The sequence below is a fragment of the Solanum stenotomum genome, chromosome 3 (assembly GCF_019186545.1).
Source record: "Solanum stenotomum isolate F172 chromosome 3, ASM1918654v1, whole genome shotgun sequence".
Lineage (NCBI taxonomy): Eukaryota > Viridiplantae > Streptophyta > Magnoliopsida > Solanales > Solanaceae > Solanum > Solanum stenotomum.
In genome coordinates this window covers 679,159-704,333 of record NC_064284.1, presented here as the reverse complement: position 1 = coordinate 704,333, position 25,175 = coordinate 679,159, and the positions used below count along the sequence as shown (strand labels likewise).

The following is a 25,175-nucleotide window of genomic DNA, read 5'->3' as shown; positions in this document are numbered from 1 at the left end:
ACTGAAAATAAATTATGCACTATGAACAGATTTTAGCGTCTCGTTTTGGTACAATGCACTCCAAGTCTGCAAAACAACAGGCTCGAAGTCATTTCTCGTGAATAGAAACAAAAAAAAAAAAGACACCTCCACGTGTTAGAATAGGTAACATGTTGAGTACTCAACGTCACATGGAAACTATGGTTCATAGTCCGGGCCATCTGTTTCACCCCTTGAAGTACCCTGATCAGCACCAAATGTCCTCTTGCTCATGTTTGCTCGTTGCACTAGCCGAACTAATGCTTCAACCACTTCCGACATAGGTGGCCTGAACTCGGGCTCAGGCTGCCACAAAGAAAAAAAAATGAGAGGTCCATTGAGATAATTTAAGGAACTAGATTAATGAAAACTAAGTAGCAGATTTCTGAAAGCTAATCATTCACTTCCAGTTCGAAATATTACCTGGACACAGAGAGCTATTACATCAGCAAAGCGTGATAGAGATTTAACAGGATAGAGCCCCTCAAGTGCTGGATCAACCATCTTAGCTAGGGCATCAATATCATGCAGCTGAGGTGTTGCCCATCTAACTAGAGATTGTTCAGATCTTGTTCTTGCGCTGCATTAAGAGAACAGAGAATATCATCAGAAAATTTTCTGAAACTTCAAATTTGTACTGTTTCTTTAAGAAACTTACATAATATCATGGGATGCTAAATAACATTTTACCTATCAAAAGGTTTTCGTCCGGTAAGAAGTTCCAACATAACCACTCCAAAGCTGTACACATCACTTTTTATGGTACAGAGTCCGGACATAGCAACTTCGGGGGAACCATATCCCGATCCTGTATTATGGTTCAATGCCTACGAGAAGAGATTGATAGTCATGTGAATATCTCAGGAAACTGGCTTTATGATGAAAATCTATACTAGCTGAAAAAGAGGAAATAAGACACCTTGCGAAAAACCAGTAGATACTTCTCAGCTTCTGAGTCAATCTAATTTTTAACATGGCAACAAAATTCCTTTTTTGATATTTGATAGTTCATGGTAAAGAGTATACGCCTTCTATAGATATGATACTGTGGATGACTTATATTAAAGATCTGAATCAAATTTCTGGTTTCTTTTCTACAAGGACAGATGAATAGGCAAAGAGGATGCAAGTACAGGTATATAGGTATGTGCATGAGCACCCTTATGCATATGCATTAGTCAATCAGAACCCACATTCATACATTAGAAGATATAGCAACATCCAACAAATGAGACTTAGCAAAGGAAATCCTAAAGCTAGGAGCTATAGCTTACCTGATCTGCATCAGCAATTAGACTTGCCAATCCACAGTCTGATAGATGAGGATTGAGTTCTGCATCAAGTACAATATTTGCAGACTTGATATTCTTGTGAACCAAAGATGGTGAACAAACTTCGTGCAGATACCTGCAAAGGATGCTTATTTTAGCTACTACTCTAGAAACTTGAGAAGAAGAAGATGGAAAGATCAGTATATTAAACATGGTGGATAAACAATGGCTCGCAACACATATTTTCTTTTCTTTTAATGTTCAGATAATGAATCATCTTCTTGCATGTTACTGATCATCAATGCTCCAGAAATCTGAACTATTTAATGGCCTTCATAATAAATGATTAAGTCTGATTTAAACACAGGAACACAGCTTTAATTACTGAGTGCTTAGGTATTGGAGTTCACAATATATAACTCTCCACTTCTCCACTTCCTCTTCAGGAAGAAAGTAACTATTCCATAAGCTTCATTCTATCTCCCCCCCCACCCCACCCAGGAAAAGAAACTTCATTATTGTTTGACTACACATACCAGAAAATATATGACAGAGACTAGTATTTCAACCAATGGTACAAGGAAAATATAAAACCTTGTTATGAGCTCCGCGAACATTATAAAATGGCATCAAATATCTTTGTAGATCATGGAAACTCACTCTAGTGCTCTTGCTGTGCCTAGTGCAATCTTAACTCGGCTATTCCATGTTAGAGGCTTGCTTTCCTCATCTGACAGATGCAGGAAATCATGCAGAGAACCATTTTTGTGGAATTCATAAACCAGCAGATGCTGCCCGTGCTCTGAACAATATCCAACCAGCTCAGTAACATTTGGATGGTGCAACCGTGATATCTCAGAAACAATATCGAGAAAATCTTCAGGATTCTGGAGTGCAGAAGAGTTGATTTTCTTGACTGCAAGAACCTATGGCATTTCAAAAATTAGAAAGGAACTTATGAGGATGGTTCAGTTACACAGGACAAGATGATAGTAGCTCCGAACTGAGTTTTGAACAAACATAATTTTTCAACTGATTTTTAATGATCAAACTTCTTTCTTTCATTTTCTTTAGATAGGTACTTTTTCATATTGAACGTTTATCTGTCATTTCAACTATCTTGCTTAAACATTCATTCGCAGCACATAAAAAATTCATGATTTTTTTATCCAATTAGAGAGAGCCATTTTCTTCACATAGATAGTCAGTTAGTCATAAGAGAGAAATCATACCTTTCCATCATCGAACTGAGCCCTATAAACACGCCCAAATGATCCCTCGCCAATAAGGTTATCAACATTGAAGCTATCAGTCGCCATCTGTAGGTCTGCGATTGAATATTGTCTTGCATCTATTTTAGCTGTATTAACTTTCTTTGGTGGGACAATTGGTTTTGCTGCTATGTCAACTTCGTCAAATGACTTGTGGCGTTCAATAGGTGGAGGTCTTAGATTTACTACTGCAGGAGCTTCAAATACTTTCACTATTGGCGCAGAGGAAGCTTCATTAGTTTTCAATTCTGCAGTAAAAAAAAAGGACAATGAATGAACAGAAAATCCAGACAGAGAAGAAGCACAAGACTGTAAGTGTTACAAACAGGCAAATGCATACTCAGGTTCAGATTAATGAGATACGGAAGTGAGATGAGGCTTAAAAGGCATAACTATGCACCACGAGTGATGGAGTTGAGAAAAGCAAAGAATTAGAATTTGCAAAGAGGTGAATTTGGTGGTGAGCACAAATGGTTTAGAATGGGAGAAACTTTCACTTAGCTGAAAGTTGCATTTTGAAGCAATAGTTGTTCTACAAAGGTCAATAAGATTTAAGAATAGTAGTTTCATAGGAAGGAAATCCATCAAGGGGAGCTAACTTATAACAAGCATAGGACCAGATCCACTGAAAGAGATCATAAAGCTGAAGTTTTCTTCATTATCAAAAAAGCTGAAGTTCTCTTTATCCCACTATCAGCTTCAAAAGGCAATACAGAGTCTAAACATCAGTTCAGATTTCTACAATCAAGTTCTTGGAACTTTTCAGTAAGCAAGAAGTTTTGCTTCCATGGAAGATAGGACCTATCAGCCTTAGCGGTTTTACATTTCGATATAAAGTTTGTTTTTACTTTGGTGTTTTTCTTTTATAGCGAAGACAGTGGCTGTGTTGATCCACTATTAGTTATACACCACAGGCAGGGATAAATCACAAAGGTTAAGATTGATTCTCCAAATTCACTTTCATGAATCCATTTTATGCAGCAGGTCTATTTTACACCTTTTTAAGCAGGATACAGGAATGAGGTTGATGATAGTGTGGTTGATTGATATGTTCCACAGTTAAATAACAATCACAGAGGCCATGAAAGGATCTAAAAGACATCTTAACTGATAAAACCAAGAAATTATGAAAAGAAGTACCATGTACTTCCTGGGGGGGAGCAAGAGGAGCAAATGGCTGATTATCATGTTTCTCAATGTCCGTCGATGACCGCTTCAATCTCTTCTTGATAACAAAGAATGCTACAATTGCCCCAACAACTAGAACAGATATCACTATGCCTGCAATGGCTCCACCCCCTATCCCCGATTTACCACCACCATCACCACTGCTTGCACCATCAGTAGGGCTATTATTGCCTCCAGATTTGTGGTGCGGCCTGCTTGCAGGGGGTGTGCCAGGTGGAGGAGGGGGTGCAGATCCTGAGTTCCATGAGTTACCATTTGATCTGTAACAAAAATGTCACAGACCCTGAATAAATTCAAAATATTTCTGATATAAGTTTCAAAATTTATTACGCTAACATGATATACTTACTTCGTGATCCCTTTCAAGTGATCAGGAACCCAGCCAGTAAAACGGTTGTTCTCAACATTCCTAAAGCATAAAGGAATACACATGACTTTCAACCATGCTTTCAATCGAGTCTATATAAATAAGATAAACATCAGGGATAACATCTAAAAAGAAGCATAGACTGAAAACTCACAAATCATCAAGAGGAAGATTGGCTAAGATATCAATAGTTCCTGTAAACTGGTTGTTCTGCAAATACCTGCATACTTCAACATGTAAACTTCACCACTGAAGGACTCAACCAATTGTCTACAAGGACGAAGCAGAAAATTTATTAGCTCACATTTTATTCATACTAGTCAGTGCCTTGAAGCTCTGAGGAAGATCACCCGTCATAGCATTGAATGAGAAATCCCTGAAGCGTACAGATCAATCAATCAAAAACTATGAGACAGAGAATGATAAACTAGTCATTTAGAGGTTTCTAAGACTTGACTTAAGAATATCTCGAAATGTATACAGCTTCTTAGTTGACTTAACTGGGACAATCACATAAGTTTACAGATTACAAAAAGGATCAGATACTGTCTTTCATGATATTGACTTTCTTTCCCAAAGCAACAAGTCAACAACTCGGATGCGAGAAGAAAAGTTTATGCTAATGAAGTAAGAATGACATGTTTTACCTACAACACCTCATATATGAGTTATGACCACAACTTAGTAATATTAAAACACTCAAGAAATGGCATGAGAGAAGATAGGGCTTACAATGTATCGAGAGAAGACAGAGAGTCGAACGCGACAGTCACTTGTCCTTGAATTTGATTATGACTGACATTTCTACAGCCAGATAAAAATATTAAAGTCATTGAAAAGCTCAACCTTAAACCAAAAGCTTATTGCTGGAAAGCAAATTGCAGTCAAATTCAAAGATTTTACATACAAGTATCGGAGGGAAGTCATCTGCGAAACAGAATATGGAAGGGCACCATTAAAACCATTAGCAGCAAGGTTTCTGCATTGCAAGGCAAGGTTTAAGAAAGATAGGTGGAAAAATAGCATCTGGAATGATGAAAATATACTAACTACGAGACATACAATCTTTGCACATTTGGAGGAAGCTGATAAGGTAACTGGTTTCCCAAATTGTTATTACTTATGTCACTGCAAAATTAGAAGTGTGTAAGAATTTGATATAGATATAGATCGAAGAAACATTTATGAGGACATTATTGAAGGCCATTTATCTTACAAATTAGTCACCGATGTAAGACTTGCTAATTGGTAGCCCAGTGAACCAGAGAGTCCAAGACCTGATATCTTGCTGGAGGAAAATGAAAAGGGAAGAAAGCATCAGAAATCACCAAGTCAACAATTCCAAGAATTGAAACATGATGAAGAAGATAAAGAAGGAAAACATCAACAATAATTACTTACAACAGTAAGGAAGAGAGGAACTCACATTTCAGTAACTCTATTGCCCGAGCAAGTAATACCTGTCCAGGATTCTCCACAAGGATTACCACCATTGGCATTCCATTTTGTTAGCTGTCCAGGTGAATTTAGGCTGCTATACAGAACTCTCAGAGCAGAAGCTGAAAATCAAAGCGCCACCAAAAAAATCAGCTAGGCATACTTACAGGTCAACATATTCTTATACTGTTCAAACAAAAAGTTTCTTTTCATTACTAATAGCTTGAAGAGTAATCAAACGGTGGACAAACTGTTAACGAGTGGTAAATCTACAAGACATCAATAAACATGGTGAAACGCAACAAGTGCGTTGATCAAGCCATGAACCTATTTGTGTATTATCACTGGGAGAAGAGTCTTTTAGGTTATAATGCCCTTGATCATTTTTAACCTCACTTGTTTTGGCGGCCCACCCCCACTACCCTGTCCCGCTTCCAAGCAGCAGAAAGAAGAAAAACCAAAATCTTCTGGAGCAACTTGGCTGAAAATGGTAACTAAGTCAAATATGTCCGACGAAGTTTCAATATGTCAGTTCTCAGAATGAATGGAAGTAATAATGCAAAGATTCAACAGTACTAAAAGTCCACCGACATGGCCAATACATACATAATATATAAGAATCCAAGAGAGCTCCGTTTATATGATTCATGCCTTGATCAGAAAGGAACTTGTCGCATTTTTACATATACAATAAGACAATATACTATCCAGGTAAGGAAAATATCAACAAATTTGGGACGGTTGCCGAGTTCATTGTCAGGTAGATTGATACTCATTGACTTTCCAAATCAATCAACCTCCATTAATGATCAGTAGGCATACAGACAAACAGATAGAAACAATAAATGAGAATGATTAAAAGCAATAGCTGACCGTCATTTGGATCTGTGTCGGCAATGGCATAATTAGCACAATAAAGCAAAATGCCGATGAGTATCGGCAGCAGCAGCAACCTCATCTACACGGCGTCGTTTTCTCCTCTTCCACCTCAGTCACAGTCGTCGGAGTTTTCTTTCACCACCAGTACCGGGCACCGCAAAACACAAAACCCCAAGCTTCAGCTCGGGAACAGAAGAAAGGCTTTGTCAGAACTTTCCTATTTTTATTTTGATTAATTTGCTTTATAATATTGGGAAGTGTATTTTTATAAAAAAAAAAATGTAAAAAAGATGAGGTAGTTGGGTGGGGAGAGGTCGTATAAGGGAAAAGCTGGCAGGCACGATCTGCTAGAAGAATCCAAAGACAAAGAGAGTATAATCCTTCATTTTATTAGAATAGTAATATAATTGGAATTTATTTTCTGTATACAGCTACAGACCTTAAGATTCACATATTTTACAAAACCAGATAACCAAATTTAACTTTTTCCCAGATAGAAAAAAGTAGTAGTAACTATTTTCAAAAATCAAGCTGTTGTTAATTACTTATTATTCTAATTAGATATTTTTCTTATCTAAATTGAAATAATGTTTAAAGTAATTTATTTGATTTTTCATCAATTTAGGTGTGTAATGTTAGAGCTAAATTTGATTCTTTTTACAAATAAATATTTGTTGCATTTGAGAGTAATTTTATGTCTTGTATGGTAGGCATTTATTTAAGGGGAGAGTCGGATTTCCTTTTAAGAAACAGAAATGATTGGTTAATAAAGTGGGCAGCTTTTAACTTTGTATTAAATATTTTATGGGGGTACTACTTTAACGGCGTTAAATGTATATTAGGAGTAGTAGAAATTTATGGGCAGATAGAGCTAGTCACGGGCAATCCGTTAAAGTGACGCATTTGTCTGTATCTCTTTTCAGCTTCACCAACTGGACATTCACCTTCTTTTTCTCTCTTTCTTTTTTTTTGTTTTTAAGTAGAAATTTCAAATCAAATATATTAAAATAATTTTACTAAAGATTTTTCATATTCAGAATTTGAAACTAACACTTAGACGTTCACCCCATTTTTATAGCGTATGTTCACTCGATCAATCTCATCAATGGTATAATATTATTTTGTTTTGTTTCTCAAAAAAAGAAGTTAAACTTATCTATTTTAATAGTAACGGACTAACGTCACTAATTTTTAAAATTATAAAAATAAAGAATCAAATCCCTTTTTGTTTATCTCATTAGAATAACTAAAATTTATTTATATTAACAATAAAATAACTAAATATTACCCATTACAACAGCAAAACACATTCATCAAGGTGACTTGGCATAATGTACATAGAAATTACGTAGTTTTGAACTTATATATGTTTAGTTTTCGTTAAGTTAGAGAATTAATCTATTCAATTTATTCGTAAAAAAAATATTAAATTTGGATTGGCTTAATCATCTTTTTTCGCATGAAAACATAATATTCCATATTGATAAAACAATAGGGAAACTATCTTTTTTTAACGATATATATTCCTTTTTTCGAAAGAATTTCTGGTACAACCTAAGTTAATATAGGTGAGAATAAAGAAGGAAAATTCAAATGAGTTTTAATATTTGATGTGGAGTAGAAGATAAGTGAAGCAATAGTAATTGAAATAGTATAAAGATGAAAGTAGAATGAGAATTGGAGAAAATACGTTTTCTATCAATGAAGAGAAGAGAAGAGAAGAGAAACATTCCTTCCTACACTTGCGCGTTGATTTGGATAATTAGTGATTCATTCAACGTTGAAAAATGTTGTCTAATTTGGTGAAGTGGCAATTTTATCAATATAAAAACAGTTTGATGTCATTGATGTGCTTGTTTTCCAACAAACAAATCACTCTCTGTCTTGCTAAGCACCAAAGTTTCTTTTCACTAATTAGTAATAATCTTGTTGAATTTGACATATATGTTTTTGGAAGGGTTGGATATATTGCAAGTTTTTCTTAAGTAAGTTTCAAGTTTAGACAACATGAGGTGGGGCTTTTTTTGTTGTTGTTTGTTTGTTTTTCAGACCCCCCCTCCATGAAATGTGGCCATTTGGGCAGTAAAAGGAGCACACTTTCACATCAAACTTAGGTAGACTTGATCTTTGAAGAAATGGTCTCTTTTTTTTGCAACCAAAATCTTGAAATTACTCATATATGTGTACCAATTACCAACCCATCTTGTGCTTCACCCCTAACGTTTCCATTTTTTTTCTTTTCAAGTTCAATGTTCTATCTTTTGGCGATCTAAATTTAATACTCTTTTCTATACCAATTATTAGTCATTTCGATAAATTACATTATTTTGAAATATTTGACATCTTATAGAAATAGGATGTATTTATTACTTTGTTGTTGTTGTTTTCAAATTCACTCTTACTCTTTCAATTAGTGTAATGTTAATTAATATGTGAAACATTTAAAGAAAAATAAAAGCTATGTTAAACAAATACTTTAGGTTTGAGCTAGCCTTGAGGCTACTCCTTTGTTCTAGGGGCAGACCCTTCGCGGAAAATTTTATTGTATATAGATGTCAAATTTTGGTATAAAAGTATTGACACCCCTTGACGCTAGTAAAATATTTATTCTAGTGGTTAAGAGGTTACAAAAGTTCCTTGAGGTTGTGTGTTCAAGTCACTGCTTTGTTCTCTTCCATTTTTCATTTTGCACGCTTTTAATATATATTTAATAAAAGAATAATTAATATGACTAAATAATTCAATATATTCTTTTATAATTTTAATCTATTACTACTTCTTATTTTCACCACATTAATCTCTCTATATATTTATTATAGCAATAATTATATATATATATATATATATATATATATATATATATATATATATATATATAAAATCAATTCTCTCTCATTTTTCTAAAACAAATATTTTGGTATAATTAATTTTCAGTAAACATGACCAATAAAATGGAATAGGGAGTGAAAATAAAATATTTTTTTAAATGAAACGCCAAACAATATATGAAGGGAAATATTAATTAAAAGGGTAATGCTAAATGGCCAGAAATTTAAAAAGTCTATAATATCTTTTTTTATTTTAAAATAAACTGATATTTTTTTCATAGTATGAAATGTGTTATTTAAAATTTTCTCGCCAAAAGGTAAATGTCATTGAATAATTGCATGCCGACGTATTAAATGGTGTTTAATCTATGAGCAAGCAACTTTGAGTTATCTAGATCTACAAGTCAGCTTTGAAGTCGCCATCCTAATTCATAATTAATGAAAATAGTAGAAGAGTTTAAATGTAAAACACATTACACATATGCCACACGCTATTCTCTAGTTGGAACATGAACTTTTCAAATTAACATTTTCAGTCCTACCATTAGATTAATTAAGACCACGTTTTTTCCGCAAATCATTTAATTTGTTGTGTGATTTGATATTTGCTCTGTAATCAGTTAACTAACAAGGGACCATTTAACTATTGTATCTTACTTAAAGCACATCAATTGATAACTAATTCGAATTTGTCTTCTCTGTTCACTTAATCATGATAATTACAATCGAATCAAATTTAATTTCGTAACATTTAATGTCTCTTTATCTTATTTTATGTGTCATTATATAATTTGATTAAAGCATAAGCCACTGTTCTTATAAATTTGCTGTTAAACATTTGGTATTGTCATAAAACAATATTATTACTATTGTATTGATTAAGCTTAAGACTAAGTCATGTACGTTCGTCTTAGTTAGGTCCACTATTTGCATATTAGCTTTGTAATGGAAAATAAACAAAACTTTTAGTAATTTTATTCATAGTATAATATTATATTCAGAAATTTGCAAACTTGACCCATGCATATATATATTTTGGAGAAAATGTATATATGGTTGGTCCCAGCAAATCACCGAAACGCGCATTGAGAAATATATATATACAGCAGACTAGGAGCTGGTGTATATATGTCATGTATTCAACCAATTCCAAATACTATTATTTTATTTTATTTTATTTATTTATGCTTTAAAAACAAGTACTCCACTTGGTAGGTGAACAATATTATTATTATTATTTTATTACTATACATAATATAGAAAGCAACACAACCGATCGAATGCATGAACTTAAGCTTTTAATCAACCTGATGGAAGGCTTCAGACCAAATAAATAAGTTAAAAACTTAATGGAAAGCCACAAAGAGACGATGACTTCGATCATCAAAATAGAAACCACTCACCATACACATGTGCCTTAGTCCCAAAGGACCATATGGACAATTATATTTAAGAGATTCTTTGGATTGACTTATATAAACGCTTTTAAGTCGAAATATCATTTTAAAGCATTTCTGGAATAGTTGGGTAAATTTTAAAAAATGTTTATTAGCACTTGATCTAAACTTAAAATGATAAAAATAAGTTAAAAATCAAAAGTCATTCTAGACTCTAAATTTATGTATCTGAGTAAATACTCGCACATAAAATACTTTTTATTTCAAATAATAGTTGTCCACTATTGACTTAACATATACCTTAACAAATAATAAATAATAAGAGTAATATGACAATATTACCATTTGAATATTAAATTTAATGTTTTGAAAAATATATTAATTATTGAATAGTATTTAATGTCAAGGGTAAAACAAACACAAAAGGGTAAAATATCTCACAATTTTCCAATCTGAATAAATATTGTTAAACAACTATTTTTAGTATAGTGAACAATTAAAGATGAACGAATGGAGTATAATGAGAGCGTACTAGCAACAAATACTCATTAATAAACTTATTCATGCAATAGTATGGATATTGTGATAAAATATATTCATATTAATTATTATTCCTTTCGTTCTATATTAGTCGATCATTATACTAAAAATAGTTATTCTTTATTAGTTGTCCATCTTACTAGATAAAAAATACATTAATTAAAATTTTCTATATTACCCTTACAATTAATTTTTTTGATAAAATTACAATTTTTTTTATGGGGTGAATTAGTAAAATTATCTTACAGTATTATTTATAATTTCTTAAAAATAAAAAGTGAACAACTAATATGAAATGAAAGTAACATGTAAAATTCATAATTTAAAGTAGCCAAGAAGAAATAGACACAGAAAGTATTAAATTATGTAGAACGTTGAATTCAGCATGGCCAAATGAATTTTCTTATGGAAATTCGTAAAGTTAGCGCAGTACCGATAATATAATTTGAGTGCGTGCGGCCAGGCACACAGGGGTTTGGACTTGATTGTCGGTGGAGATTGTCCTTTCTGTTGACTCAGCAATTTTATGCTGCCCACGTATTTCTCCCAACTCCCTTTTCAAACTCGTCAACTATACACCATCCATTTCATGAACAATGCAATCAATATATGCCTTTTTAATTCTATTAAGGTTCACCTTCATTAAATATCCATAAATTAGGATCTCCTGCCCCAATATATCTCCTATGACACTATTAATGACATTTATGATAAAAGTACGAGCAACTTACCTAAAACACACTAATATAGATGCTAATTACTCAATGCATTTATAATTACATATATATTATTTGAGACACATTTGTGAAATTATTCTATTCTTGTTACAGCCATACAATCAACTCAAAAAGAAGACACCAAAGTCGGTCCAGAGTTGTCAAGTCCAACTATAAAAACTGAAGATGGGCTGGGCCTAATCTCCAATGGACACTACTGGTGACTCAAGTTTGATACAAAATTTGGCCCGTAAGAGAATGCTAGTAATTTTGTGTACATAATTGCACATTTTACCTTTGAAATGAGTTGGTCTTCAATTTTTAGCCTTTAGCAGCTAGACTTATACCTACATTCTTTAGAAATTGATGTCATGTCAAATATAACTTGTGAGATATTATGATACTAAATGATAAAATTATACTTGTTTGTTACGAAGGACATAAGTGTAAATAACCCTTATTTTTGAAGGATATTTGGGAATGGCTTAATGGAATCTTGTTTATGAATAAAGAGAAAGTGGTTTGGCTTGCAACAGCGAAACAAACAAACTTTGCGGCTATAGGGCTGATGAAATGATCACTTAATAAACCTATGCATATGCTTTAAATTTCAATTTATTCTTGGGTTCATAATTATCATCCTTGTTGAACATGGAAGGTTAAAATACACTTTGGTAAATTCTAGAGTTTAGAATGGGAGATTGCGTCACGTATGTATGTATGTTGTTAACCCAAAAAGCCCAAACGTCGAAAGATTCTCTTTGGATAAATGAAGGAATGGTCCACAGCAGTCAGTGCTGGACGGACAAACATCTTCTCCACTTGTGACGGTTTGACAGTACCCATTTCCTTCGTCTGTTTTTAATTCTCAGAATTACAATCATAATAAATAAATTCACACTTATCCTCTAGATTCATTTATTAATCTATGACTATTAGAGCCAACCAACTATAAATTCCAATAAGTTGCTTTGCTTGCGAAAATGGCCACTTGTAAAAATGGAGGTGAATGGACTGGGGATTCGCGGTTTTTCATTGTGAATTACCAAGCTGGAGGAATTTTGGACCTCATGCGCTTCGTCCTATCAGGTAACAGTGATAAATTTCTTCACTATTCCGACGGCGTGGTGGAACACTTGCCACGTGGTGGTGGCGATCCTGATCATAGATGGGTTATATTTGTATCCATTATAGTGCGGAAAATAATCGCCATTTTCGGTAAACCCATGGAGTGGTTTGGGTATCTCCTCGACTTCATCCTCAACCTTCTCTCTCTCAATGGCAACTTTTTTGGCCTTTTCTACAATATCTTGCATGGTAAGTAAGTACTTAATACTTTAACACTTTCTTTCCTTCCTCCTTTTTAAAAGAGTATTATGTACACACATCCATGGATTTAAGTAGTATGCACTGTCCCTAGCTACAAAAATGTTTAAAATTTGTAAATAGTTTTTTTCCCCTTACCAAGGTTGGGGTGGAAACAAAAAGAATTTTAATAGAAGATTATATGAGTCACATGTTCCATGAGGTGCTCATTTTGTCTGCTTAGCTTTTTTGTTGGGCACTCTTTGGAATATATTTGCATTCTTATAAAGTGTTATTCTTGCCATTTGGAAGAAGATTTGAATAGGACTTCCAAAATTTAGGAACTAAAGTATATATATCCCATAACAATCTGACGTTAGTTCAATGCTTCCATTCACCCTGCTGCTATGCATATATATGCACTTACTTCCCACTTCCGCTACTAAATATCATGATCTGAGGACACACTTATCTTTTTGAGTTGAATGCTGGCTCAAACTACTGTGTCGTGTTTCCATTATCAAGCTTTGTCTGTGTAATTATATATTCATCAACAAAATGTTTTGTGAAAACAGGAAACGTGGTGATGCCACAGAGAGGGTCAGAAATGTTTATAAGTGCTATTGGGCATTTAGATGGGCGTATAGACTTATACAAGAGTGAGACGTTAACCAAGGAAATTGGAGAGCCTGATTTCTGGCAGAAAAATATTCAACTTGGAATAGGACACAGAGTCCTTATGGACCTCTGTATGATGGCTTCAAAGTTGGCATACGAGAATGCAAAGGTTGTTCAGAATGTCGTAAATATTCACTGGAAGGTTATGTTATGATTCCTTCTCTTTTTTTGTTCTTCTGCTCTAACTAATGGAAGAAAATAAGTTTACCATGTTGTTTATGAAAACTTATACTTTAAATTGCTTTCCATAACAGATGCATTTTGTGGATTTCTACAATTGTTGGAATGGTGAGAATTCAGCCTTTACCTTACATTCGAGTCATATAAAGTTACCATTTAAGTACACCCTCTCTCGGGGGAGAGTTAATCTTTTAAGACTTGCAAGTCGCTTCTTACCAGTCTTCAAGGGAAAATAAAACCACATGTGAACTCACCTTTCATCCTTTTATTTGTTTATCACTGTTACTGGTTTATTTTCTATGTTGGAGCAGACTTTGACTCATTTACTTATTTTTCTTCGTCATCAATTGTTATGCCATCTTCTGATTTATGGTCTGTTTGCTTGTTCTTCCTCTGCACTTGCTGAAATAGATTTCGAGAAAGAGATGTCCACCCAGGTTTTTATATTGTGCGATAAGCCAAAAGATGCAAACTTGATAGTCATCAGCTTCAGGGGCACAGAGCCTTTTGATGCTGATGACTGGATCACTGATTTTGACTACTCTTGGTACGAGATTCCAAAACTTGGCAAAGTACACATGGGTTTCTTGGAAGCCTTAGGTTTAGGGAGCAGAGCTAAAGCATCTACGTTCCATGAACAACTGTTCATGAATAATCAGAACTTCACCAAGTTAGAGAATGATACAACTATTGCTCCTTCAGGAAGTTCTGAATCTTCTACCATGTTCAGTGATTCTGATGCACACAGTGTGTCAACTGAATCAGATAGGGCTACTGATACCGGCTCAAAGAAGTTCAAACTAGATATGCCAGAGAGGACGGCATACTATGTTGTCAGAAGTAAACTCAAAAGGTTACTCAATGAGCACAAGGATGCAAAGTTTGTTGTTACAGGCCATAGCCTAGGTGGAGCATTAGCTATATTATTCCCGACAATCCTAGTGCTGCATGAGGAGATGAATGTCATGGAACGATTATTGGGAATATATACGTATGGGCAGCCAAGGGTTGGGAACAGACAGTTAGGGAGGTTCATGGAAGCCCATTTGGAACATCCAGTCCCAAAGTACTTCAGAGTTGTTTATTCCAATGATCTTGTGCCAAGATTACCTTATGATAATAAAACATTCCTGTTTAAACACTTTGGGATTTGCCAGTACTACAACAGCTTATACGTTGAGCAGGTAAAGGCTTCAATGCCCTATTCTTTGTACAGTTATAAATGTTGCTTGTCTAATATCTGGTGTTCTTGTAGAAATGTCAATTGGCTTGCAGCACATTCTCCTCTAATATCCATTCAAGCTTCTTAGATGATGAAACATTTGTCAAATTTATTAATTTCATAGTGTTCAGTCTCAATTCTTTTGCTGTTTCCTCATCGTAAAGTTGTCTAGCTAATATGAAATGAAAATGTTTTCTGTGTTGTACTAATACTTTTTCATGGTTGTCTATAGAACGTCGATGAAGAGCCAAACAGAAACTATTTTGGGCTGCGATTTCTGATACCATTGTATCTGAATGCTGGGTGGGAGCTCATCAGAAGCTTTACAATGGGTCACATGTACGGAGCCGAGTATGAGGAGTGCTGGGAATCAGTTGTGCTTCGCGTGCTAGGACTCTTCCTTCCTGGTATTTCTGCCCACAGCCCAGTTGATTATGTGAACTCCGTCAGACTTGGAACGGAGAGAAGTACCCAAATGTCGTCTTTTTAGAAATACTTTTGTTGGGGTTTACAGCTACAGAAGATCATGCAGAAGGTGTCCAGTTTAGTTTTTGAAGGTTGTTTTGGAGTTTATTAATCAAAAGTATCAGCTTTTTGTTTATGAGTTCAGTGAACTTTAGACTTCCCTTTGTAGAATATATACATTTTAGTTTTCTTGACCAACTTTTCCTTCTGTAATTGACATTTTGTTCAAACCATCCACCAATGTGGAGAAATCGAAAAGAATCAACTAAAAGGGAATCTCTAATACATCCTGCACAAATAGTATAGTATAGTCCTCAAAACTACATAATATACGCATTAAAATGTCTACATGATGTAACAGTAATATTTGGTAGCATTGCAGAACTCCACTATTTTGTCTATGTTGATTAATATTCCTTGAACTATGAAACAAGCACATATTTTATTCAAGTCGAACATCCTAATTTAATAAACGTACATGGATCTAATTTTGACCGCTCAACCCAAAATATTTATATCGCATAGCTAAGACATAATATTTGCCACTAATACAAACGTAATTCCCTCTTTTTTTGTTTTCATCCTGGTGGAAGAACCATTTAACTTTTCTTTTTCATCTGACATTAAATTAAAAAAAAGCTATATATAGCTAAAACTAAAATAAAATAAAATAAAATCATTCATGAGAACAAAATTAAATAGCGTGTGGTGTTAAATTTACAGAGGTTGGTGTGTATAGATACTTAAATATATAAAAAGAAAAAGGTTTATCTCCCTAGTGTGGCTATGGTGGGACGTGTCAAATTTTGGATTGTAGGCAAACAGCAGATTGAGTTAAAGAATGAAAATACCAAACGTTAAGGGAAGTGGCCAAACCACCGAAAGCAGGCATCTTCACCATAAATTAGTTTGTTTATTTATACAGAAAAGATTCAAGATTATACGCTTTTACTTGTTATAGCATTCCCAATTCTTTGTCTTGGTATCTTTTTTGTGGGTAACTGCCAAACCACCACAAAATTCAAGTTTCCATTTTTAACTCTTCAACTTCAACCCAACCCAACCAAATTTATTTGCTTAATTGTGCAGAATCATTCCCTATATCTTTTAGGTGGTTTCATTCGTTCCGAGGTAAGAAAAGATTTTTGTTTCTTTGATTTCATCAACTGAATGATTTACATGAGAAACTGTGTGCCACCCGTTTAACTTCTGGGGTTTGTGGATCTTGTTCATTTTTTAGGTGGGGTGTTTTCTTTTTTCTACTTGATTTTGTGTATAGTGTAAAGCTAGAATCTTTTTTTTTACTTTTATTATATAAATTTGTTTGATAAATGCTTCTCAACTAGAATCTTGACAAAGAGAAGGAATTTTACTTAGTATTCAGGTTCAGAAATGGACAATTTTCTTACTGTGAAATATCCTCATGGCAGGTTTTACTGTTATTTTTCAGTAAAATGCCTCAAATTGGACTTGTTTCTGCTGTTAACTTGAGAGTCCAAGGTAGTTCATCTTATCTTTGGAGCTCGAGGTCGTCTTCTTTGGGAACTGAATGCCGAGATGGTTGCTTGCAAAGGAATTCGTTATGTTTTGCTGGTAGCGAATCAATGGGTCATAAGTTAAAGCTTCGTACTCCCCATGCCACGACCAGAAGATTGGTTAAGGACTTGGAGCCTTTAAAGGTTTGGTTTAAATTCTATAGACTGATGACTTGAATTATCATCTCAAGGCGTATATTCTCTAAAATAAAGGAAGTATCTTGTCATTCAGGTAGTATGCATTGATTATCCAAGACCAGAGCTAGACAATACAGTCAACTATTTGGAGGCTGCATTCTTATCATCAACATTCCGTGCTTCTCCACGCCCAACTAAACCATTGGAGATTGTTATTGCTGGTGCAGGTAATATTCCAGTCATCTATATTTGTAGCATTCGTTTTGCTTTATTTCGAAGGAAGCATTTTATTGTTGTATTATCATTAGAATGTTTATTGTACCTGTACATGCCTTTTCTGATTAACTGTTTTAGACAACAAAATTTGAGGTAATTAAGCTCTTGTCATTTTGCAACTAAATAGAAAGTCCCTGCTGATTGGATTAGGAGCAGTTACACAAGTAGTAAATTTTGACTATTCTGCCATTACTCTCTTTATTTCTGCCGTTATAATGTCGTATCTCTCTATCATATGAGCCATGATAAGTCAGTGAACATGCTATTGATTGAGTGACATGTCCAAATGGCGACTCTGAAGTATTAGAGGTGTATATATCAATTCTCCAGTGCATGAGTGATCCCACTATACCTATAAATTGCAGTATGTGGAGTTCCAAAATTTGAACACCAATTTAAGTTACACAAAAAGGGGTTGCAGTCTTCTAATGCATGCAATCTTTGAGAAAGTGAAGGAGATATATGATAGATCTTCATATTTCATCTTTACAATGCTGGAGCAGTGACCTCTCAGCTACATTGAACTTGTTCATTGACTAGGCTTGCAAAATACTGCACTAGTCTGTAATCAACTAGTTGAAAATTATCTGAATACCTAAAGAAATGTTATTTGCATGAGTTGTTCTATTGTACTACAGAGTATATAATAAAGAATGCTACGCAATGTACTAGATAGCTGTTTCAGATAAATGGAGCTATAACATGTTCTATGATAATTCAACTTTTTGGAATATCAGGTTTGGGTGGTTTGTCTACAGCAAAATATTTGGCAGATGCTGGTCACAAACCGATACTACTGGAGGCAAGGGATGTTCTAGGTGGAAAGGTTAAGAAGACTAAAATATTTCCTTTTCTTTTTGTGTCTTTCCCTATTAGTAGTCCTTTTTGGGGTAGGGTCTGTTTGTTTCATATAAATGTGCTGTCTTTTCTGTGAGATGCTACGTAAACTAGCTGATATCTTTAGTGTTGTACACTATGTTAAGTAGTTTCGAAATAAAAACCCTTTTCTGTTAGTTTGTTCTATGTTTAGATGCATATTTTTCTCTGAAGAACAGATGTCCTTTCTGTCTACTTGCTTTAGTTACATTTGTCTTTAGGTGCAAGTTGGTGTTGGCATATACTTACTATTTGTTCTATGTTTTGATGCATGTTTTAGTTTAACCTTTTTGCCTACTCAATGTCCTTTAACCAAGAGTCTATTTGCATGCTATTTCTATCTCGCATTTTATGCATCTATATGCTTTCATGTGGAAATGGCTAGAATGGATTGTAAAAGCAAACAATTGATTTAGCATTATTCTTTATGTGTTCTAATGTTGAGAATTTATATCTCCCTTTAGGTAGCTGCATGGAAAGATGATGATGGAGATTGGTACGAGACTGGTTTGCATATATTCTGTAAGTTTGACCTTACATTTCAATAATTTTTTGTTAATCTTCTAATATTGTCATTATGATTTTTTAAGATCTTTTGTCCATTGGACATCTCCTGTCCTTGTTTGTTATTTATCTTTTACAAATAGCCTATTATTGTCAGAAAATCTGTATTATGCCTTGCTTCTCCTTTCTCATTTTGATATTCATATAGCGACTCTTACAAATTGGTGCTTGATCTCTTTTAAGTTGGGGCTTACCCAAATATTCAGAACCTGTTTGGAGAATTAGGGATTAATGATCGATTGCAGTGGAAGGAACATTCAATGATATTTGCAATGCCAAGCAAGCCAGGAGAATTCAGCCGCTTTGATTTCCCCGAAGCTTTACCCGCTCCTTTAAATGGTGAGCACATCATGAATAAATTTAGCCCTCTGTAATCATGTTGTCAAACTTCCCTAATAAGTTATTAAATTGATTATTCAATTACACCTTTGGGACTTTACTAACCTTAAAAGAGCATTAAGGTTCATTACTTCTTCATCGGACCTTTTGTGTGCAGCTAAAGTGTTAACTGCTTTGATATAATTTGCAGGAGTTTTGGCCATCCTAAAGAACAATGAAATGCTTACATGGCCAGAGAAAGTCAAATTTGCAATTGGACTCTTGCCAGCAATGCTTGGAGGGCAATCTTATGTTGAGGCTCAAGATGGGATAAGTGTCAAGGACTGGATGAGAAAGCAAGTGCGTAATCAGTTATGTTACTTTTGAAGCATAAACCTGGCTGTATAGTACACAGTTCACACACAAATTGTTCATTTGAGGTGTTAGATTGTCTACCTGCCTTTCTTTTGCTAACAGCATACTTCTAGCAAATCTCAGCAGCAGCAATTTGTTTTGCAGGGTGTGCCGGATAGGGTGACAGATGAAGTGTTCATTGCCATGTCAAAGGCACTTAACTTTATAAACCCTGACGAACTGTCAATGCAGTGCATCTTGATCGCATTGAACAGGTTTCTTCAGGTTAGAATCCTGATCTCACATCCCAAACAAAAAGAGAGATAAAGAAGTAATTTATCTCTTCCAGGTCTCTCATATAACAGGGAATCTCTCACTAAGGAACTTAAATGCGATTGAATGCCCTTAAGTGCATCTTGTTTGGTACCTGACACTACATTGCTGCAGGAAGCATTTATAATGATCGTTTCGAAGATGAAACTTTTGAAGTTACCATCTGTAAAAGAATATACTACTTGGGGTTTGCTGGTTACTTCTGGAGGGAGTGGCTTGCTGCTTTAGATTTCATTTGTAGGGACAGGTTTCTCTAGGTTGAAGGCATATTGTTCGACTGCTGGAGAATTTTTTTTTTATTGACGTACTCTTAGAAGCTTCTACTAGAAGGAGTGGAACTGATTTATGTCAATTTGGACACTTATATTAACCATCCTTCTCCTCCTTTTTCTTTTCCCATTACCTTTCTGAATCATCTTCTGGAACATCTATTTAACTTTTTTCAAATTCTACCATGCAAATGGGCCCCTAGTTAGGATTCCCTGAATCTCATGGATGAAGGACTACTTTACTGATTCACTTTCAAACAGCTCTGTTGTCATCTAATATGCATTTTTATGTCTTAAAGAATTGAAGGTGAACTACTTATAACCTGGAAACAAACAAACAAACCCAGAAAGAACAAGAAATGATGGTGAATGTCTCCACCCAGTTTAGCTTTTCTGATATATTTGATTTATTAATCAACAGGAGAAACATGGTTCAAAAATGGCCTTTTTAGATGGTAATCCTCCTGAGAGACTTTGCATGCCGATTGTTGAACACATCGAGTCAAAAGGTGGCCAAGTCAGATTGAACTCACGAATAAAAAAGATTGAGTTGAATGAGGATGGGAGTGTCAAGTGTTTTATACTGAATGACGGTAGTACAATTGAGGGAGATGCTTTTGTGTTTGCCACTCCAGGTATAATATACATTATACTAGTTGATTCTTCCAGTTTCACGTTCTTAATATGATTTTGTTATTTTTGCTGACTTTTGATGAACCAATTAGTGGATATTTTCAAGCTGCTTTTGCCAGAAGACTGGAAAGAGATTCCATATTTCCAAAAGTTGGAGAAGTTAGTCGGAGTACCTGTTATAAATGTACATATATGGTTAGTGGTGAATATTTTACTTGTTAGTGTTTGTTCTTCGTGTAGCATATCTATGTATGTGCAATGAAATGTCTATACATACGTGGTTATGTTTATAAATGTTGGCATGCATCTCCTCGATCTTGTGTAAATTTCCCTTGAACGAGGAACTTATGGATGTTTCCAAAACTCTGATAGGAAAAAGTGCAAATTTCTGTACATATTTTAATGAGCAGAACTACTTTTGTTTTGGCCATTAGTGGCTGAATTATCTGCTGAAAAGTAAATTCTCAATCATGAGTGCATATGTATCCTTAATATAGTGAAGCAGCTACCATTACTGGTATCGAACCAATAACGATTGTATCAATTAAACTGCAGGTTCGACAGAAAACTGAAGAACACATATGATCATTTGCTCTTCAGCAGGTTAATTTCATTCACTTTATTCTTCCAAAGCAGCTTGTGTGTTGATGACTTCATTTTCATTTAGTTCCCTTCCCCCTCTTCCAGTCTCTTTATTATTAGATACAACATCGAATAAGTTACGACTCTTCCTCTCTCTCGTAAACAGTTGAAACAAAATTTTGTTGTAGAAAAAATAGAGTATCCCTCCCAAGAATGCTCCCAGAAGAACAGTTTTGTGTAAAATAACACATTATAAAGTTTTTGGACGATCGGATATCATAGACATATACAACTTTGATACTATATTTTATTCTTCGCCTCCAGGACTACATCTGGCACAATAGTTAGGAACACAAAAATGAAGACGGATTATCGATTTCCTGCAAGTTTCCTTGTGAATAAAAACATTAGATTCATATCATTGTAAAATGCCACGTTTGATAGAAAGTTAGTGAAATATTTGTTGGTCTAAAAACCATTTCTTTTTGCCCCTCCCCCTTCCCGGTGAAAATCCCTTCTCTAAGCATTAGCCGGTGAGATTCTGTCAAGGTAGATATGACATGTCACGGCAACCACTTCTCCGTGGCATGAAAAATGCACTGGAGATCCAAGTCGTCCACATTTCATCAGCTATATGTTGATTATGTCCCCTTACTTTTTAAATGGAACCTCTGTTGGTGGAGACAAGTTTAATAGAGCTCCTTTTGCAATTCTTAGAATATTGTGTTGTTTCTGATACTTCTATTGGTTCCCTCCCTTAATTTCTGTTTCATATTCATGCAGAAGCTCACTGCTCAGTGTGTATGCTGACATGTCTGTCACATGTAAGGTACTCATCTGTAACCATTCATATTGCTCTCAAATTATTATCTGTGGAGTTATGTATGAATTTGTGTGAATTGCATAATGCTTGTTGGTCTTGTATGAATTCCTGCTGTTGTAATCTTCATTTAGGATGTATAATGATATTGTTTTTTTCTGTATGGAATAGTCAGGACTATTATCCTGTCTGTGCACGGGCCACCACAGGAGGCAAGTTACGAAGGACAAGTAAAGAAATTTTGATGAAACTTAGGCGGGGATTTTTTTTCCCTTTAGCTAATTGTTTAAGAATTTAATGGGATAAAATTCTTTTATTAGCTATTTAGGTTCTTGCTGCCTGGGGGTGGGGATGGAGGGGTAAAAGGGAACTTAATTCAGTGTTACCTGCAGTTTTTGGAAAGAGTCTATAAACCTACTTCTCAGTTTTATTGGTTGTGGAAATGCTGTACAAAATATAAAGCATTGCTGAAAAGCTGGAGAAGTCAAACTTGATAAAAGAGGCTCATGATAGAACACTCAGACAATTGTCTATTGTAAAAATATTTTCCTTTGCTGTGTATAGTCATTATCCCATTCCCTTCATGTGTGTTTTAGGACCCTCTGACATAACTGGCCTCTATGCAGGAATATTACAACCCCAATCAGTCTATGTTGGAATTGGTTTTTGCACCTGCAGAAGAGTGGATATCTCGCAGCGACTCAGAAATAATTGATGCTACGATGAAGGAACTAGCAACACTTTTTCCTGATGAAATTTCGGCAGATCAAAGCAAAGCAAAAATATTAAAGTATCATGTTGTCAAAACTCCAAGGTAATATAGCATTTGTCTTTCAAAGTTGCTCATCATGATATGGTTTTTCACTCTTCATATGAGTATATTTAGACCATATTTGAAAGTCCTGCATTTGCTAGAATCGAGTTCAAATGGAATCTATGTATGAATCCTGATTGATCTGCTTTTTTTCTATCAGGTCTGTTTATAAAACTGTGCCAGGTTGTGAACCCTGTCGGCCCTTGCAAAGGTCCCCTATAGAGGGGTTTTATTTAGCTGGTGACTACACGAAACAGAAATACTTGGCTTCAATGGAAGGCGCTGTCTTATCAGGAAAGCTTTGTGCGCAAGCTATTGTACAGGTTAGTTCTCCCTGGTTGTCATCAGTTGTTTCTTTCATACGTGGTATGCTTGATTATATTCGTCTTTGTTATTGTAGAGAATTGTAGAACCATTTCTTATGCATTAGTACATTAGGTAGCAGTCTGTTTCTGTAAGCCTGTTTCTCGTAAATTTGGTGGGAGAGAGGGGTTGTCAACTAGTACAGCTTTACTTCTGGCAGTCCTTCTTTCTCTCAACCTGTACCTGCAACAGAAATTGGACGTCAAACACGCCTTTTACTTATACTAATTCTGCCTAGAGTAATGGTTTCTCCAACCAAATTTAATAGTTTGTGCACACACCAGTTAAGTCCAAGGAGTGCCGTATTCCTCCATTCTTAATTATGGTCTTGGTTTGAACCCTTGGAAAAGGAGAAAATCTTGGAGGGAGCATTTTCCCCTTTAAACGGGCCTTATGTGGCGCAAAACCAGATTAGTCGGATGAGTGAGTTTTGAATACTGGACGGTTTAAACAAAAAAGAGAAATGGCACACAGATTGCAGCGTTGTGTGATCTTAGAACCTCAGTAGTAGCTTGATATATGCAGAGGGTTGTGTTTTGTCATGTTTTATTACACCTATACCTCTATATTTTGCAGGATTATGAGTTACTTGTTGGCCGGAGCCAAAAGAAGTTGGCGGAGGCAAGCGTAGTTTAGCGTTGTGGTTATTATTTTAGCTTCTGTACTAGTAATTTATGATGCAAGAAGCGTTGTACACAACATATAGAAGAACAGTACCAGGTGAAGCAAGTGCAAGTAGGAGAAATGTTAGGAAAGCTCCTATACAAAAGGATGACATGTTGAAGATTAATTAGCATTCTTTAATCCCAAGTTTAAATATAAAGCATATTTTATGTACCACTTTCTTTTTCTGGGGTTTGTAATCCCTTTATGTGTCCTTGTGCAATCTTTACGTTAGTTAATATCTATGGATATTCTATTATCTTACATTAAAGATCCAACTATACAACTATGACCTTTGTATTTGGTGGCGAAACCAGAAATTCTAATAATGAAAAAAAAAAAAAAAAATTATAAATGGGAATTCTACAAAACATATATATACATATAAGGATGTCTTTCCATTTCAGACAGAAAAGGCCCGATTGCTATAGATATCCAAGAGTAATAGATCAGTGAAAGCTTCCGAAATGGGCTCTTTGCCACATAATAGACACGGTTTCCCATAATTCAATTGAACTGCTTCACCTGCCGTTGGTATCCATAGTAAATTGAGATTAAAAAAAAAATAGGCTTAAGTTATACGGAGCCTCTTAAAGTTGTTTGCGTATTTCACTTGTAACATTTTAATTAAGATTTGTACCTATTAAACACTTTTATTGTTCAAAATGAATATCTATTACACATTTTTTACTGACATGACAAAGAATATGTAATACACATATAGTGAGCGCGTGAAGGGATATTATAGCTCCTTTTATTTTATTTTTAATCTCTTTCTTCTTCTTTCTTTTGTCTCTTTCTTCTTCTTTTTTCCATAGCCGTACTCTTCCAACACCACCACCATCCCGCCATTGCCGCCGCCTCCCCCCACCATC

The 25,175-nt window shown here is 34.8% G+C and overlaps 3 protein-coding genes across 6 annotated transcripts; 2 read left to right on the top strand and 1 right to left on the bottom strand.

The window, feature by feature from the left end:
- Nucleotides 1-123: 123 nt before the first annotated feature.
- Nucleotides 124-6,629, bottom strand: LOC125857792 (protein STRUBBELIG-RECEPTOR FAMILY 6). Its single transcript, XM_049537433.1, has 16 exons — nt 6,426-6,629; nt 5,542-5,674; nt 5,332-5,403; nt 5,178-5,243; nt 5,023-5,094; nt 4,848-4,919; nt 4,420-4,491; nt 4,270-4,335; nt 4,098-4,157; nt 3,701-4,008; nt 2,522-2,808; nt 1,950-2,215; nt 1,293-1,425; nt 709-845; nt 442-598; nt 124-324 (listed from the first exon to the last, which is right to left on the bottom strand). The coding sequence occupies exons 1-16, from the start codon at nt 6,508-6,510 to the stop codon at nt 178-180; spliced, it is 2,133 nt and encodes a 710-aa protein (XP_049393390.1). The 5' UTR covers nt 6,511-6,629; the 3' UTR covers nt 124-177.
- A 6,237-nt stretch (nt 6,630-12,866) lies between these two features.
- On the top strand, nt 12,867-15,861 carry LOC125857798 (triacylglycerol lipase OBL1-like). Its single transcript, XM_049537443.1, has 5 exons — nt 12,867-13,229; nt 13,793-14,037; nt 14,150-14,183; nt 14,487-15,259; nt 15,530-15,861. Exons 1-5 carry the CDS (start codon nt 12,896-12,898, stop codon nt 15,785-15,787), a joined length of 1,644 nt encoding a protein of 547 aa, XP_049393400.1. The 5' UTR covers nt 12,867-12,895; the 3' UTR covers nt 15,788-15,861.
- Nucleotides 15,862-16,679: 818 nt separating this feature from the next.
- Nucleotides 16,680-24,509, top strand: LOC125857795 (15-cis-phytoene desaturase, chloroplastic/chromoplastic). 4 transcript variants are annotated; one of them, XM_049537439.1, is made up of 15 exons: nt 16,680-16,893; nt 17,193-17,441; nt 17,530-17,662; nt 18,449-18,537; nt 19,052-19,109; nt 19,335-19,490; nt 19,681-19,829; nt 19,989-20,108; nt 20,847-21,060; nt 21,151-21,253; nt 21,614-21,661; nt 22,424-22,469; nt 23,087-23,274; nt 23,435-23,597; nt 24,214-24,509. In XM_049537439.1, exons 2-15 carry the CDS (start codon nt 17,217-17,219, stop codon nt 24,271-24,273), a joined length of 1,752 nt encoding a protein of 583 aa, XP_049393396.1. In that variant the 5' UTR covers nt 16,680-16,893; nt 17,193-17,216; the 3' UTR covers nt 24,274-24,509. The 4 variants fall into 4 exon arrangements, with proteins under 4 accessions (XP_049393396.1, XP_049393397.1, XP_049393395.1 ...); XM_049537440.1 differs by having other exon boundaries at nt 16,684-16,893; nt 17,213-17,441; XM_049537438.1 differs by lacking the exon at nt 16,680-16,893 and adding an exon at nt 16,960-16,976.
- The last annotated feature ends 666 nt before the right edge of the window (nt 24,510-25,175 follow it).